Below are 16,297 nucleotides of genomic sequence, written 5' to 3'. Positions count from 1 at the left end.
ATACACGCAGATACACACTCACTGTCCAATTGTGTCACTTTCTCGCTTTTACACACATACAAACACGCACCAAGACACACGCTCAAATGAACCCATTGCACCATACTCATAAATGGCTATGCGCAGTGGCACTGATATTGATAACTGAACTGTCTAAAGGAATACAAATTAAATTTTAACTATTTAAAAAACTGAAACGGTGTAAAGCAACACTCCCTAACAAGTCAACCTTTCATCTGCCGTCTCCATGATGATAGTATTCCATCTCTGCCAATCTAATGCAGACGAAGATAAGTAATACAATCTAAAACCTTTTCAGAAATTAGGAATTAATATTTTCTGTAATCCCTTTAACAGACCCATTCTCTTTTTTGCTCAACATTCCTTATGACATCCTCCATTGCACTCATGGGAAATAACTTGTCCAAGATGACATATCGACTATTTTGACAGGTTTCCCATTAATATTTATCAAAGGATCCACCACTTCTTTTCCATCACATTTAAATTTAATAAGTTGACTTATCTTACTATCAAATTTTAAATCAAATTAAAGAGCTTGATCCGGACAAATACAATATTTTTTTTTGTAAAGCTGACACATTTGGTGATAAAATAATCAAATCATCAGCATATGAAAAAGCACCTGCAAAGATTTTTACCTATAAAGCATCCTTTCCCAAGTGACTTCAATTTGTAAAGGAGACCATCAATATACATACAAACAGACAGGATGATTAAATCCCAACTTGTTTACACCGTTTGTAACAATTACAACATCAGAATAAACTCCATTCCATCTAAGTCTAATATTTTGATCCTAATGCATATTTAAAAGCAGCTTGTAGAAAATAAAACAGATCCTTTTGTATACCATTATGTCAGATTGTTTTAAAAAAATCACTCTATCTAAGGCTTTATTACCATTTAAAACAATGCCATACATAATAATAACAATAATACTAATAATATTGATAATGATAATGATAAAAATAACAATATTAATAATAATTATGATAATAGTAATTATAATGAAAAGTAAAATACCAATAAAACTTTTAAAAAACAATGGTAATAAAACTGCTACTCACCCAGGCACCATTAACAGTAGCTCAAAATGCTTAGCATCTGAAATGAATCTCATATTCTACTGGATACCCATTTAACATCTGGTTGGTGAGAAGTCATGTAGATATTTTTTCCAAATATAATAAAATAATAAGAAGAGCATATAAATGTAAGGAATAATACAAAATAAACAAGCAATAATAACTACATGTTAAAATGTTTTGTTTACATATATACATATAAAAGCGAAACTTGATAATTCTATAACATATTATTACAAATATAAAGTATTATCTGAACTATCTGTGGAAAGAGTGCAAGAGACCACAATCATAAGCTATGCTTGACTAGGATGGCAACCTTTTAAAGAAAATCTTGAAGTCTAATTTAAAATGAACATATGTTTTAAACGACCATTGTGTATGAGTTTTGTGAGTGTGTGTTTCGTTAGCGTGTATTGTGTGTGAGCGCGTGCATGTATGTGTATGTGGGTTTTTTTTTCTTGGTTATGCGCAGTGGCCTGGACGATGACGCTTTCCTACCGATTGGGAAATGGAGGGGGAATTGATTGTTCAAGATTGCATTTTGTTTTAAATGCAAAACTTTCATTGTTATTTTTGCCCTTCTAGCGAAAGACATTGCATCTCTGCTATATAGGTTAACTCAGTTTTTTTTGTGCGAATGTTTTGTATTTTGTTTATAACATGTTAAATTCATTTTTGCAACCTTGACTTTTATTATATGTGCGTTTTAAATCATAAGCAAATAAAGAACAAACATGATACAAAATAGGAAAAAGAAGAAGAAGAAGAATGATGATAACTATCAGGGGCGTACGCAGGATTTTTTCAAGGGGGGGGGGAGGGGGTTTTAAAATATTTTGCTCCCGAAAATTTGAAAATCGCGCCGGCCGAAAAGTCGCTCAGTGGGGGGGGGGGGGGGGGGGGGGGGGGGGGGGGGGGTAAGCGGACACTTTTTTTTTTTGGTCTCAAAATTTCAAAATTTGACATTTTTCTTCGTTGGGGGGGGGGGGGTAAGGTCACCTTATTTAGGTTAGCCGTGGGTATAACTAAGGGGGGGTTTAGGTTTTTTTAGGGGGGGGGGGTTACATACATAAAAATACCAAAGGAGGGGGTTTGAACCACCAAACCCCCCCCCCCCCCCCTGCGTACGCCCCTGATAACTATACATATATATACATTACATCAGCATTTGCCGGGTTCCCATTTGTACATGGGTGCAGAGTGGCAAAAGTGGACGTATGTATTACCACAGAACATTAGTACCGGGCTAATCTTTGAACCCTCTACTCTTGGATTGACACTTGATTTTATTTTGTTTTATTTTATTTTCCTCTGCATTCATTTAAGTACACAGTTTCTCGATAACAATAATATATAAAGTACGGTAAGTATTTTTTTTTACAATGTATCATCAATAGGCAAATATATATAACAATTGTTATTTTCAATAACAAAATGATAAACTGTCAAAATTACTAAATGTTTTCAACATTTTAAAAGTATTTGCGGAAGAAGGACCGTCAGGTGACACTCAAGTCAATGAACCACTATACCAAGACAACTCCACACGATGATAATGTTAATATTTTAGGGTTTTATTGGGCAGACTTCTTATCTTAAACAACAACAAAAAACATACAAACATCAAAGTCATGATTTTGATATGGAGGGGGGCGGGCATTGGTATCTTTTTTTTACATGCAGAAATAGATGGCGCTATTCAACTTTCAACTATAGCTCCCAGAGAGTGAAAAAAAATATTTTGATCTCATAGTGTGCATCTATCTTTTTTGTGTGTGTTTTGTTCAGTGTTTTGTGGTAGAATATTTCCAACAGGACACAAAATTCTTTACAACACGGTTTTTACAGCTTTTTCGCATTTGTATTGTTTTGTTTTGATTTCTTAATTTTCATTGAGTTTGATTTTCATGAATTTCGTATAACTCTGATTATATTCAATTTCACTTCATGTTTATTTATTATCTTTTATCGGCTTGTTTTTGTATCGCATTCAATGCGAGTGGACCACTACAAAGGCAACATTTGCGCTGAGCAGTCTGCTCATCCCACCAGAGCAAAAATTAAGTCGATAAATAAATGAATGAATAAAATTAAATAAAATTATTCTAACCTCCGTAACCCATAACAATAAGGACTGCTACTACAAACGTTTATAATATATGATGTGATACTCTTTAATCCGCAACATAAGTTTGCAATCAAACAGATATTGAGAAGTGAGAGATGGAAATTTAGCCTTCATGTCAATTTTTCAAGAATATACGACTCGGGATAGTCTTTTCTTTTTAAATGACCTGTGATCATATACTCTCCATAATATTGGCCTATCTTTAGAAGTGCCCCAAGGGTAAAGGCACTCGGGAGAAAAACGGAAATTATTGATATTTGTTTACATGACAAACGGGAGAGTTATCTGTCACTGCGTCACAATTCACTGTCAACATTGCCAATTTGAGATTCACTTCGCTGTAATGATTTCATATTTCAAACATTCATAACTTTCTTATTATTGGGCCGATTTTTGTTCAAACTTTATGTTTTTTCTGGTTTGTTTTCTGCTTTCATTCAAATGAACTTTTTTTAAAGGTTTGATTACCCTTTAATAATAAGTGGTAAAATATATCGTGAAAAGTTACATGTTAGATTAATAATGCATTGTTTTTATTTTAGAATTTATTCTATTTTATGTAAAATCACATACTAAAAACCAGGTTTGGTCAGAAATGGTTTATTATGTTAATATTATGTCTTTTTTTAAACACGCCATTCAAAAATGTCAAAGTTGCGGTTGGTTAATCGTGATAATTGTAATGGCTTCGTGGACATGAAAGAGTCATTTTAACAATCTGCTCTCGGTTGTAGTACCAAGAAGAGGGAAAGGGATAGAGATGGAATCAAAAGGACAGAAAAAAGAGAGACAGAATTTTGGACGAAAGGTAAAGTGAACGAGATTGGTATATATAATTCTTCTTTTGCTCTCTTTCAGTCTCTCCCTGTCTCTCTGTCCTTCTCTTTCTCTAGTATGTAGAAGTATCGTGGGCTAGTGGATACATTGTCGGACTGTGGATCACATGGTTCGCGTATCGAGTCATACCGTGGCAGGTATTATCACTGGCAGACTGCCTAGCAAACCTCTGAGCAGTTAATTATTCATTTTCTTTAAGGGACAGGGGAGTGTTATACTGACGTCATCGGGCTCATTGTGAAATAATAAGAATCTTGAATCCTTCAGAAAGCTTAAAAGGACCTTGTTTTGCAGTTTGCCATCCGACCATGACAACTATATTAAGAAATAGTATGAGAATGTTTCCATACACCACTACGATACGCATCGCCATTTTCGACGTCATGCATTACAAGTTAACTCGCTGATTATGGCGAAATCACGGAGACAAGTTAATATCGACCGTCACAAACATATGACTGTCAGACAATCGGATTTCTAATTGATTCTGACTCTGGTTCGCAAGGGTATTGCTCTGGTAGTCAAGAGAGATGGAGACATATGACTGAGCACCATCAACAAAGTGGAACAAATTGTGTTTCATTTAAGAATCTGGTGACGTCTTACGGGTAAAGAAGCAAAAGAGGGGATAACGAGTGAATTTAAAAACGCTGGAAGGGGTGCATTGATCTTTGTCTCGTGTAGATGATGGTAAAATGAAGAGGATTTTGTTGGTACATTTAATAGATCTGTTCAGAGATATTTGTGTAGGTTATGGATATGATTGAGATGCGATTCCAGCATGGATTGCATTTAAACTGTGAAACATATTGGGTAAAACCTACTCAACGTCGGGTCATAATTTGTCCGACCGATTTTTTGATTTTTTTTTTTGGGGGGGAGGGGCAACTTGGGAATATTTTGCCCAATCGAGATTATTTGTGCCCGAGTTTGGGATATAATTGCCTTAGAGCTGGTTGGGTATATAATTCCCTTTACGGTGGGCAAATTTCTACCCATAGTGTTACTTTGAAGGCCTAGGATAACCGAAGCAAAGAATGACAGAGCCCCTCTCCCACCATTGCAACACAGAAGATCAAAGGCGTGTCCAGCATAGGTTGGGGCTGGTGTACAGCCGCCCCCTTATTTCTGGACGCGAAAACCTGCAGAAAAACTGCAGTAGTATATACGGAAGGTAACCCATGTTTACGACATCCATCTGACAACCCCCTATCTTCTTGGGGCTCGTTCCTCCTCAGTATGGGTCCATTTTCTAGATTTCTTGCAAAGAGAAATACCATTCATCATTTCTACCACTTTCGAAAGAATGACAGGGCTATTCCTAAATATAGCTTCACTCATGTGACATTAATTTTCAGAGTAAGTGAAAAGAATAAAAATACACATGTTAAACAGATGTGTGCCCGACAGGACAGAATCGAAAACCCCGCTGGAGTGTGAAATTATTTTCGTTTTGCCTTCATATTAAGCTCTTGGTCTTGCTTGATTGGCTGGCTGGCTGGCTTTCTAGATGGCTGTTGTTCTGTACGGGGAGCTGAGTTTTGCATCAAAGGTTAAATATAAATTCATATTCCATCAAGGAAGATTCGCTTGACAATCCATTTGAAGTATTTCTTTTTCTTTTCTTTTTAAGCCGGGATCTTTCTTTTTTTCCCTGCCAATGAAGTCATTCGTATACAGTTCTTTAATTGATGTTTTAACGTATGACCCATAAGCGGGGAAATGATACTCCGTAAAGCGCTTACTGCCTCCTTGTGTATACCGCACAATGTATGCACAATCGTTTTAATGCCAATCATTCATTAATAAAATTAGATGCTTGATTAAACAACTGGGCATGAAATTCTTGATCAGTATTCAGTTTAATGAACAATGCCTTTTACCATTATTTTAAACATCAAAGACTTCATTAAAACAGTAATTATCATTTTTAATCATGATGCGTTGTACTTAACTGTAGGCAGGATAGAAGAAAAAACTTGTCTTACTTTGAAATGTTTGATGAAAAGTAGGAGTAGAGGTGGGAAGAATTAAACGAGAAAGATAGACAACGGATAATAGAAATGTGATAAGAGGTGTAAATAGATGGTTAGAAAGATAGAGAGACATACAGACAGACATAAAGAAGGTTAGAGCGAGATAGAGAGAGAGAGGGGGAATAATACCGAACCTAAATGGAAACATATAGAAATATGACAAGATAGCTATTGCGAGTAAGGTATGGAGATAACTAGAGTAAAGGAGAAACCAAATGCAAAATTAATAAAGTGATGGAAAGAGAAGAGGTATGGAAAGGGAGATGATATTACAAATTAAACTTTTCCATTTCGATGTACGTTACATTGTTGAGACTTGCAAATGTAAAAAAAATGTAATATGCCTAGGTATTGAACATATGTTTCATGTACTGTTATGTGTGCATTAAAGTGTACTAAACTGAAATAAACTGAAGTGTATGATATACGGTATACTGGTATAGGAAGGAAAGCAATTAGGAAAGGTTTGTTTACACAAAAAATTACAGCGCCTTTTCAAAACTATGTTGATTATGCAATCTGTAGATATTATAATTATTACTATCATCATCATCATCATCATCATCATCATTATCATTATTATTATTATCATTATCACTACTATTACTTATTTTTCGCCTCTCGAACTAGACTGTAAGTTCTCTCTCGAACAGCACTCTGACCAGATTTTCAGTATTGGAAAGTGGTGATGATGACATTAATGATGGTGATGATGAGGAGGAGGAAAGGAGGACGATGAGGAAGAGAATGATGAGACGGAGGAGGAGAAGGAAGAGGAGGAGAAGAAGGAGGGAGATGATGGTGATGATGACAATGATGATGATGATGATGATGATGATGATGATGATGATGATGATGAAGATGATGATGATGATGATGATGATAGTTATGATGATGATGATAGTGATGATGACGATGATGACGGTAATGATGATGATCACAATGAAATGCTATTTTTCCAATTCATGTATTAGTTATTTACCAATCGAAATCTGTCTCATATCTCTTTGTTTTGGGGAGAGAAATTAAATCATCTCAACTTATGTTATTGTAGTCATCGATGCCACTTCCTCGGTCATGTTCGTACTCAAAAGAAATCGCAAAAGGCATCTTCGTTCCAAGAAAATGGTGTATGCCTTTCTCCATACGCACCATGATGTTGCGGTATAGCGGTTCATTCACTTAAGTTACAATCCTGAGGTTGAGGGTTCGAATGCAAATGCGGTATTAATGTTTTGGGGCACGATATTAATCAACATTGACCACCCTCGACCAATGCATAGGGGATAGGTGTCTTGTGGCGTGTTTGGAAAGCATTCCTTAAAAGGGTAGGGCACCTACAAGAAGCTTTCTAAACTACCAACACAAATAATAACAATAAATCTGGATTTATATAGCGCTTAATACAAAATGCCGTCTAGGAGCGCTTTGAAGATATTATTTTCAATATCCCAGTATTAACCGGATTCATTGACGCATACTGAGTGCACTGGGGAGTATTTCGACCATATGGACAACGTGTGGGCTTCCATCAGAAAGGCTTTCGTCATCCTACCTGATCCCCATTGACATTGAGTTACTAAAGCTTTAGTAACTCCATGATATGGAGAAGCTAATGTAGGTTAATGTATGTATAGCAAAAGGTCATTCATAAGTACTGTGTCAGGGACAACTAAGATAAACGATCTTGGGGTGAGATGTGAATGAAGAGGAAAAAAAGAGAATGAAAGTCTTTTCCATGAACATTATTTTGCATCCATACATTTTTCATTTCGTTTATTTCCATTTCCAACAAAATAAATAATATACATGGGATTGCATTGTACATAGTAAAACAATGAAAGTTAACAAAGAAATGGTAACTTTTATTGATCCACAGTGTACAACAGGCATGACCACATATTGGTCATAGAGGGGACTGCTGAAAAGCAAGGGCTTGTAGATTGCAGCCCCCTATATAACTTAAAGTTGCAAAAATAGTATATGAATAATAAGGAAACTTTACTTGTAACTGCTCAACAAAGTGAAGTTATCCTTTCGCCATGTATCTTTAATCTTGATTTCCTTATATAGACCCACTTTCCTTGATTAGTCCTGACGTATAGGAATGTAAAGCTTACTCTAAAATACAATGACATATGATATAGAAAGTCAGCTGGAGTGATCTGAACATGTCCTTACTGATTACGAGAAAATGCGCAGTTTAATGTTATTAAGCTTCAGCTTTATACGTCATAGGAACAGTTTCCAACCGCCGTAAGCACAAAATATAGGTATGTAACTAGCGTAAAAATAACAATTTCATGGTCGCTGTGCACTGGAGTAACATGATGAAAATTGATTCGTCAGCTCGAAATGTCACGTGAGTACTGATCCGTATTCGCGCTTTATTATTGAATACCATTTCAGTTTTACACCCCCCCCCCCCTTCTCGCTCTCTAAAACTTGACCCTGTGTGCTAGCCTGTTTAGCAGATGCCAGTTAATTACTTCTTGTCCATTTAACCCCAACTCTGCCAAGCTTGACGGCTTACGTTGTTCTGATAATGGCACTAGACATCTCCAGTAGTTAATGAGCTATCCTTAAATGATCATTTAGTTGGCATGTCTGAGGAGTGCTCGCTCGGAATGGTATAAATGGGAGACGGTGGCGGCTTAGAAGGCATTGTCTGCGAATTTTAAGCATTGACTTTGAGAAGTGTCTTCCACTCACCACAACCGGTAAGTACCTACACATCTTCTTACTTAAACTGATTAAAATCATTTTATCGTAAACTCGACTGTAAAGACTTTCGAGAAATCAATCCAAGGGCAATCGCAAGGATCCTCTTTTAAGTATCGCATCATGTTCAAATTGCGCAATATGTTCTCGAGTATAACAGGGTGTCGGACAAGGCTATGGAAAATGCCTTCGGGTTTCTTTTCCGAAGTTCCTTTTTTAATCGTGTTTGTATCAGCTAAAGATCGAATACTTAAAACAAAACAAGATATGTTTTTTCTGTCTTCATGTTGCCGCATGTAGGATCCATTCCAAATTTAAGCAATATTTTTGTGAATAATTTATTCGAAATACGCATACCAGTGTTTATGCTAGATATATATTTTTCTAAACGTTTATCGTATACATTATCACAACAACAGTATTACGTTTTTACTACTTCATGTCTCCCCATTGTCAAATTAAATCGCTTCTTATTCATGATTTAGGTCATTATTCTGTATACCTGTACATCATTTTACCCCCACTCAGTCATGATAATGCCACTTATCACTATTTTGCCTCTTACGCAAGATCATTCTTAGCCCTTTTTGATGATCTTTTTATTTTTATTTTTGTTTTTGTATGGGGGTGGAACATTTTCCTTTGTAGAATATCTACCCTTTAATTTACAAATCCAGTGTTTCCGAGCTTTGTATGTCATACTTTGGGAGGGGTTCTTCAGCCAAAATTAAACCATTTAATCATGTTTACGTTTCCACGATTTCTTTTCTGGGGGAGGGGATTGTTTTATGTTCTTGGTATATTTAATTTTGGTTTATCTTCATTGAAAATTTCAATCGAATTAATGTTCTACTTTCTTTGTTTCTTTGCAATGGTTTTGTTTGGTTTGTGCGACGTCATAATAGAAAAAAATCACCATGTCCAAGGCTCTATTCCTCGTTCTTGCTGCCCTCCTCATCGTCGCCGTCGTGGCTGACTTTGACTTCGAAGAAGATGAAGCCATGGATGAGATGCTCTCCTTCGACAAGAGAGGAAGCATGATGAACAAGTACAGATGTAAGTCTTTACCTGGTTTCACGTTTTAGTTGGTATAGTATATTTAGCTATTAACGGGGAATCAGATAATTTTCACTCTCAATTTCGGTTTTTAAATTGTTATCTTGTTATACAAAAATATCGTTTTGTATAGCTGGCTTTAGTGATAGAAGAAAGTTGAAGATAAAACAAGAAGTTGTTTTAATTTCAAGATAAAGCTGACAAAAATTAGTTATTAGTTATTGGGTCGTGGAAGTCCGAGGTTATTAATGATATGAGCCACGTCGTATCAGTTGCCTGTAGGAAATCCCTCATTCTAGTCGTAATATTTGACCGAGAAACGGAAGGATGTATAACCAAAACTTTTGAATGATTAAAAAATGGATCATGGCAGGAAGATATTTCAAAATACGTATTACATATCAAATAGGTGAATTCCCGTGTAAAATATCACGTAGGAGAGTTCAATTGCAAAAGGGAGATTCCAAATACGTCATTAGTGACCTCGGTTTTCGAAAAAAATTAGTAACATGTTTTACTCGACCAACATTTCTCAACTATTGATAATTTTCGTTTATTTTTCGATTTCCATGCGAGCCTAATTCCCTGAATCGCTTACAATTCAAGTAACGACCCTTTTTTTTAGTTATCACAAGTAGCTAACTGGCATATCTCCATTTTACGATTCCCGCACGGTCTCACCATTTAAACATATTTTAATAGATATATACAAATTTAAAGAAAAATGTAATTCGTCTCGGATTATCTACATTGGAATCAGCTTTATAAATCGCTAGTCACCCGTTTTTGAAATTTCCATCCATACATTTTTTCTTATTAAATATTAGTCATGTTCGAACACCCGTAGATATGTTACGTAAAAAGATTACGTAAAGTTGCTCATGAGGGGAAACAAAATGATTTGTAATAAACAAAAATAATAATAATAATATTGAAAGGCCCTTTGTTCCGTTGAATATTAGTTTCATATTTGTGTTTGTTTGTTTCATATTGTGTTATTCCTTGTGGCATTCATTGTACTTTCTGTGGTTTTTGTTTTGTTCACGCAGTCTGTATGAAGGGAGCCAACAGCTGCTGGTGTAATAAGAAGACCAGGAAGGTTGTCTTCTGTACTGGTATGTAGGAATAATTTTTGTCTTTCGAAGTCAATTATGTTTGTTAATCTTTTCTTTGATAAGACCCTCGCTCCATATGAGTCGAAGGTTTACAACCATCATCATTTTCACCTTCATCATCAGTATAATGATTAGATTATAATAATGAAATCACAATGACGATGATGAAAATAGTTTTTTGTGGCCGCATTCATAATGATGACTTGAACAAACATAGTTGCTTGGTAGCTGGCAACATTGTATATGAATACTATCATGCTTGTACGTGCAAGAAGTACGCTAACCCTCTGGCGATTTACAACATAATATTATAATTATGCAGAATAATTTCACACATTCCATCATCAATGTAACATATAAAATCAGTATATTCCGTATACACAGGAGATGATCAGGGTTTGCCTAATGCCGATCTTGTATTTTCCCTTCGTTTTGTTTCTCAAAAACTACAGGAAAGGACTAAACACTTCTCTTCGGTATATTAACCCTTGACCCCCCAAGATACCAAATTGAACACTCATCCTGCCAACATCCATCGACCAGAGACCAGTCCAACCGAAACGAGATAGCAAGCTTGTTCATCTCTAAGATATGAAGTCTTTATTTTTGTATCAAAAAGTGAACTAACCTTTTCGAAGACAGCGCAAATAGGGCTGACGAGCCCAATTTTTTGGAAAGTATGTCCATAATTTGATAAAATTGTAAAATTTGCCAGACGATTAAAATCGTAATAACCCCTCCTTACAATTGAATCGTTTTACCTGAATACATTCTTTACTGTGTTGCAATTATGAATTGTGTAATTTGAGATGATGAACGTGACTTTGAGAGAGAGAGAGAGAGAGAGAGAGAGAGAGAGAGGGGGGCAGAGACAGACAGACAGAGACACAGGGAGACAGAAAGAGGCACAGGGAGAGGGGAATATCAAGAATGAAAGCAAGAGAAAGTGAGCAAGGTGAGAGAGCTGGAGAAAGAGAGAGGGAGAAAGAGAGAGAGAGAGGGAGAGAGGGAGAGAGATAGAGAGCTAGAAAGTATATGATAATTTGCGTGTGTTACGTGTGCATGTGTGTGTGTGTGTGTGTGTGAGAGAGAGAGAGAGAGATAGAGAAAGATGGAGAGAAAGGTTGAGAGAGAGACAGGCAGACAGAGACACAGGCAGACAGAGAGGGACAGTGACAGGCAGACAGAGACACAGGGAGACAGAGAGAGGGGGAGGGAGAGGGGAATATCAAGAATGAAAGCAAGAGAAAGTGAGCAAGGTGAGAGCTGGAGAAAGGGGAGAGAGAAAGGACGAAATTGTAAAGAGTGAAAGAGAGACATAGAGAGGTCCCCGGAGAGGGGAAAGAAGAACAAAAATAACGACAGAAAAAGACAAAGATGGAGGAGCATTGATAAAATATGTGATAAGTGATGCTTGAGAGAGAAAGAGTTTTTGGAATGGGATTTAAAAGAAAGAGACAATTTTTACGAACCATATACATATCCATGTATATTAATGTTAATAATGGGCATACGTAGAGAACTGAATTGTAAAGGGTTGATTTCTTATTTAGAACCTACAGTATGACCGTCTTTACAGGTATTTAATTATTTTTGTTTTTAACTCATACTGTTGTAACTGTTGTGTCTTTATGATTTTGTGATATGATTTTAAAATCTAACGTCACCTTGTTGGCTTGTTGTGACAGAATGAGACAGTGGAGAGAAGGATGAAGAGATGGAACGGAGAAAGGAGAGAAAGAAAGCGAGGACAGGCTCAGAATGAGACTCTCTTAAAGCCCGTCTGTACTAGTTTGGCCATTAGGATTAGACCTACATGTACCTGCAAGGTCACTGACAGGTGGTTATCTCATCAAATCAGCTCTCATTTAACATAAGAAAAAGGGATCATGGGGGACCAACAGACACCGATTGGGCATTGTTTTCTATATAGAGGGAGCAAGTAGCTATAAGTAGGACAGTGTGGCTTTAATTCTTTTCAATGTTTCCGTCACTTTGTCTTCGTGATTCTCACTCAATTATACCTAACACAAGTTAACATGAGTTAGTGCTAATATAACGAAATGAGCTACAATTCGCTTGAAATTGCTATTCCGACTTTAAACCTGTTTGAGCGCAACGTGATTGATATTCCCATGAATCAAGTGAGTCATTATTGTGCTAATTGTAAAGAGCGAACTTGCACGCCCCTTCTAATATTTCTAGCTCTGTCGGGGAAAAGGGGTAGTGGTATTTAAAACCCTAGCCCAATTGTAAGATGAAATCGTCTAATAGTAATAAGTTAATCTGAGGTATTAGCTAATCACATATCTATTACATTATATACAGATATAGAATCTAGTGACATGCTTTAGTACACCTGTGTTTGGATTAGCATGTCTCTGCATGGCAGTCACGTGACGTATCCACTAGGCCACGACACCTCTATAAATACAGAGGATGCATATGACACAATGTTTTACGTATAGCCTCGGGCAGGGAAACGTGGGGGAACTCCCCCCCCCCCCACCTCCGTCCCCCTAAATGTACAGTATACTAGGTGACCCCGTGACACTTTTGATGCAATTAAAAAATACAAGATAAGTCAATACCGAATAGTGTAAATATTATTTTATTTGTTATTACGTCAGTTCAATATTTCAAACGATATCATATTCATTCGGTTTCTTCGCCATCTTGCAACCAGTAACTACGCCTTAACGCCCCCCCCCCACGCCCATTAACTTAACATCATTAACAATAACATAACATTAGTTATTTCACAAAACAGTCAGTAGAGGAAGAAATATATGGATAAATGCAAATATTGCACATACCGCTCACCACCATATGTATCATGCCATAGGTTAACATCATAAATAGTCAATCAAAATCAAGGAATATATCGGAAAATGCATCACGTATGCTTGTGTAGCTCGTATTGCATTCAGGAAAATAAAAAAAGGATTTTTTTTTTTAACATGGGGTACACATGGAGACTGATATTATAATAGATTGAAACCATCAACGAATGTTTGTAAATACTAGCAATCGTTTTAGGTGAGTTTCCCTGTATATAAAGCGCCGATAAATAAAATATGTTTACTGCGATACCTATTGCTAACTTTTGCAACTGATGAAAGATTACTAAATGCCTTCTCATCTATCCATAAATGAAGAATACCATGCTACATCAATCACATTCGATTATCTAGTTGTTAGTTTGTCTTTTTCTTGTTTTAAGGACTGATTTCAGTTAATTTTTGAGTCACTTAGAGTCGTCAGATATGCGCATATTTATTTATCGATGTACTCTAGTTTTGATTATTTTTAATTTATGTTGTTGCATTCATTGATTGACATATTTCTCGATACATGTCAACCCCCCCCCCCCCCCCCCCCCGCCGCCCCGCTCCCACGCACATACCTTTTCCGGTTGTTTCCTCATGCACATCATGAGTCACAATGCATACCATGCAAGTACAAAGCATCACAATCATATCTCATAATTGTTTTAGGTCGCTATTCATTTCGTTTCCTGGTGTGATATCCTGATAGGTATGTTATTACTTGCTAATCTTGCATATCCATACCCCTGCCACACCAACAAGAGTTGACACCGGCCCGACGACATGCCGATCAAAACCTGACATTACCCTCAACGGGCGAAGAATCATTCGGATTGGAGTCGGGTGGGCGGTGTGACTGAGGCACTATATGCACATAGTACCCACACAAATATGTTGACACTGTACCGTTTGGGGGTAAATAAATTAAAAATCCATACAATATTTGACAGAGTATGGTTTTGGATCGGTAAACTACAAACCTTGAATTATGTCATGATAGCTTTGCTGGAACGAAACACATAATAGCGCAACAAGAAATTGATAAACAAAGTCAAAGGGGTGTATGTATATTTAGGTAATCCTGCTAGATATCTTTGCATGCCCCTACATAATAATGATTTGAAGTATTCAATTATTTCTGTGCCATTTGATATTTTACAAATGTTTGAACTGCACCAATTTTAAGAAAACTTCGTACAATATCTACCTATACCCAAGGGCCTCGTCTTATAAAGAGTTACCTCAAAAGTCCTCAAATCAATCGCAAGTTTTCAGTCTCCTATCTCTTATGTACATAGTTGCGATAAATATCAATTCTTTATAAGACGGGGCCCTGTTGTAACAAATGTTCCAAAGGAGAGTTAAAAAATAGGTTATACTCAAAATTGATGCCTGAGATTTGTTCTCTATTTTACTGAAAAATATGCTAGAATGAAGTGTACAATCATTTGTGCCAAGTGTAACGAATAAAATGTACTTGCGATCCATTACGTCCGAAAGAAATGCCCCTGAATCACTCTGCGATACTGGGGTAGCACACGACTTTCGTGGAACGTTTAAAAAAAGACGTTCTACAAACGTTTATATACTCTTGGGACGTCTTTGAAGCGTCATAAAAAACGTTGTATTTGCTGATATCAGGACTAGGCTCTATTATCAAGTGTGTTCGCATACACAGGCTTTGGGGTACCCGATTGGAATCCATTCCTTTTCTGCCTAAATGGGAAACTGCGTTGATTCTGAAGCCAAGGCTTATCCTTGCTCGGCGCAGCAGGGTACACTCGTGGCTCCGCATACACGTACTCGACATCCGATTCGGAATCATTATTCAAGTCGTCTCCTCTCGGTGGCTTGCTCGGAGCAGCGTTGACCATGCCATCCACTGTTTCCATTGGGACCGCGTAGTCACCCGTGACGCTGACCATTGATGTCGCGCGGCTCGGTATCACGGTTCTTTCGTAGTCGTGGCCGAGTTCATTATCGTTCATGTTCGTCATGTCCGTGTCTTTCGTGTTCCCCTCACGTCTTCGGATTCGACAACTGAATATAAAAGATGAAACACGAAGTATAAAAAGAGGAGAAATACCAGGAAAAACATTTTTTTAAAGAGCAACAAATTTCAAATCTCCTGCTACACAAGATTTAATTTTATGACCTCTCTATCTTTCACATAATCGAATACCTCAGTCACTCCTCATTACCGACTACACATCGACTCCACATTGACCGACTCTTGAGCATTGGGGATATGCAATTTTGGTTCAGACTGTCGTTGGTCTTATGTCAGTTATGTTGATGTGACTGATGTATGAAGAAGAAATGAGTTAACGGATTTCGTTAACATAGTTGGATTCTTTAATGCTCACTGAAAAGATCATTCTTTAGTAAAAGGACATGATTGAATTGATAAAACCGCGAATGTAGTTCATACAGAGCTAGAATCGAAATTTGTAGGCACTATCAA

At 36.8% G+C, this 16,297-nt stretch overlaps 1 protein-coding gene and 1 long non-coding RNA gene across 2 annotated transcripts in view; one reads left to right on the top strand and one right to left on the bottom strand.

Moving 5' to 3' along the window:
* The first annotated feature begins 8,759 nt into the window (after nucleotides 1-8,759).
* On the top strand, nucleotides 8,760-11,757 carry LOC115921759. Its single transcript, XR_004063098.1, has 4 exons — nucleotides 8,760-8,833; nucleotides 9,740-9,890; nucleotides 10,940-11,005; nucleotides 11,458-11,757. It is a non-coding gene; the product is annotated as an uncharacterized LOC115921759 (long non-coding RNA).
* A 3,719-nt stretch (nucleotides 11,758-15,476) lies between these two features.
* LOC105443149 overlaps nucleotides 15,477-16,297 on the bottom strand; it is a 1,324-nt gene continuing 503 nt past the window's right edge. Inside the window, exon 2 of the mRNA XM_011675999.2 lies at nucleotides 15,477-15,873. Within this exon, the coding sequence (XP_011674301.1) occupies nucleotides 15,477-15,873 (397 nt within the window). The remainder of the gene's footprint in view (nucleotides 15,874-16,297) is intronic.

The sequence above is a fragment of the Strongylocentrotus purpuratus genome, unplaced genomic scaffold (assembly GCF_000002235.5).
Source record: "Strongylocentrotus purpuratus isolate Spur 01 unplaced genomic scaffold, Spur_5.0 spur5_contig_817, whole genome shotgun sequence".
In the NCBI taxonomy this organism is placed as follows: domain Eukaryota; kingdom Metazoa; phylum Echinodermata; class Echinoidea; order Camarodonta; family Strongylocentrotidae; genus Strongylocentrotus; species Strongylocentrotus purpuratus.
The sequence above is the reverse complement of the archived record's forward strand: the minus strand, read 5'-3'. Positions and strand labels throughout refer to the sequence as shown.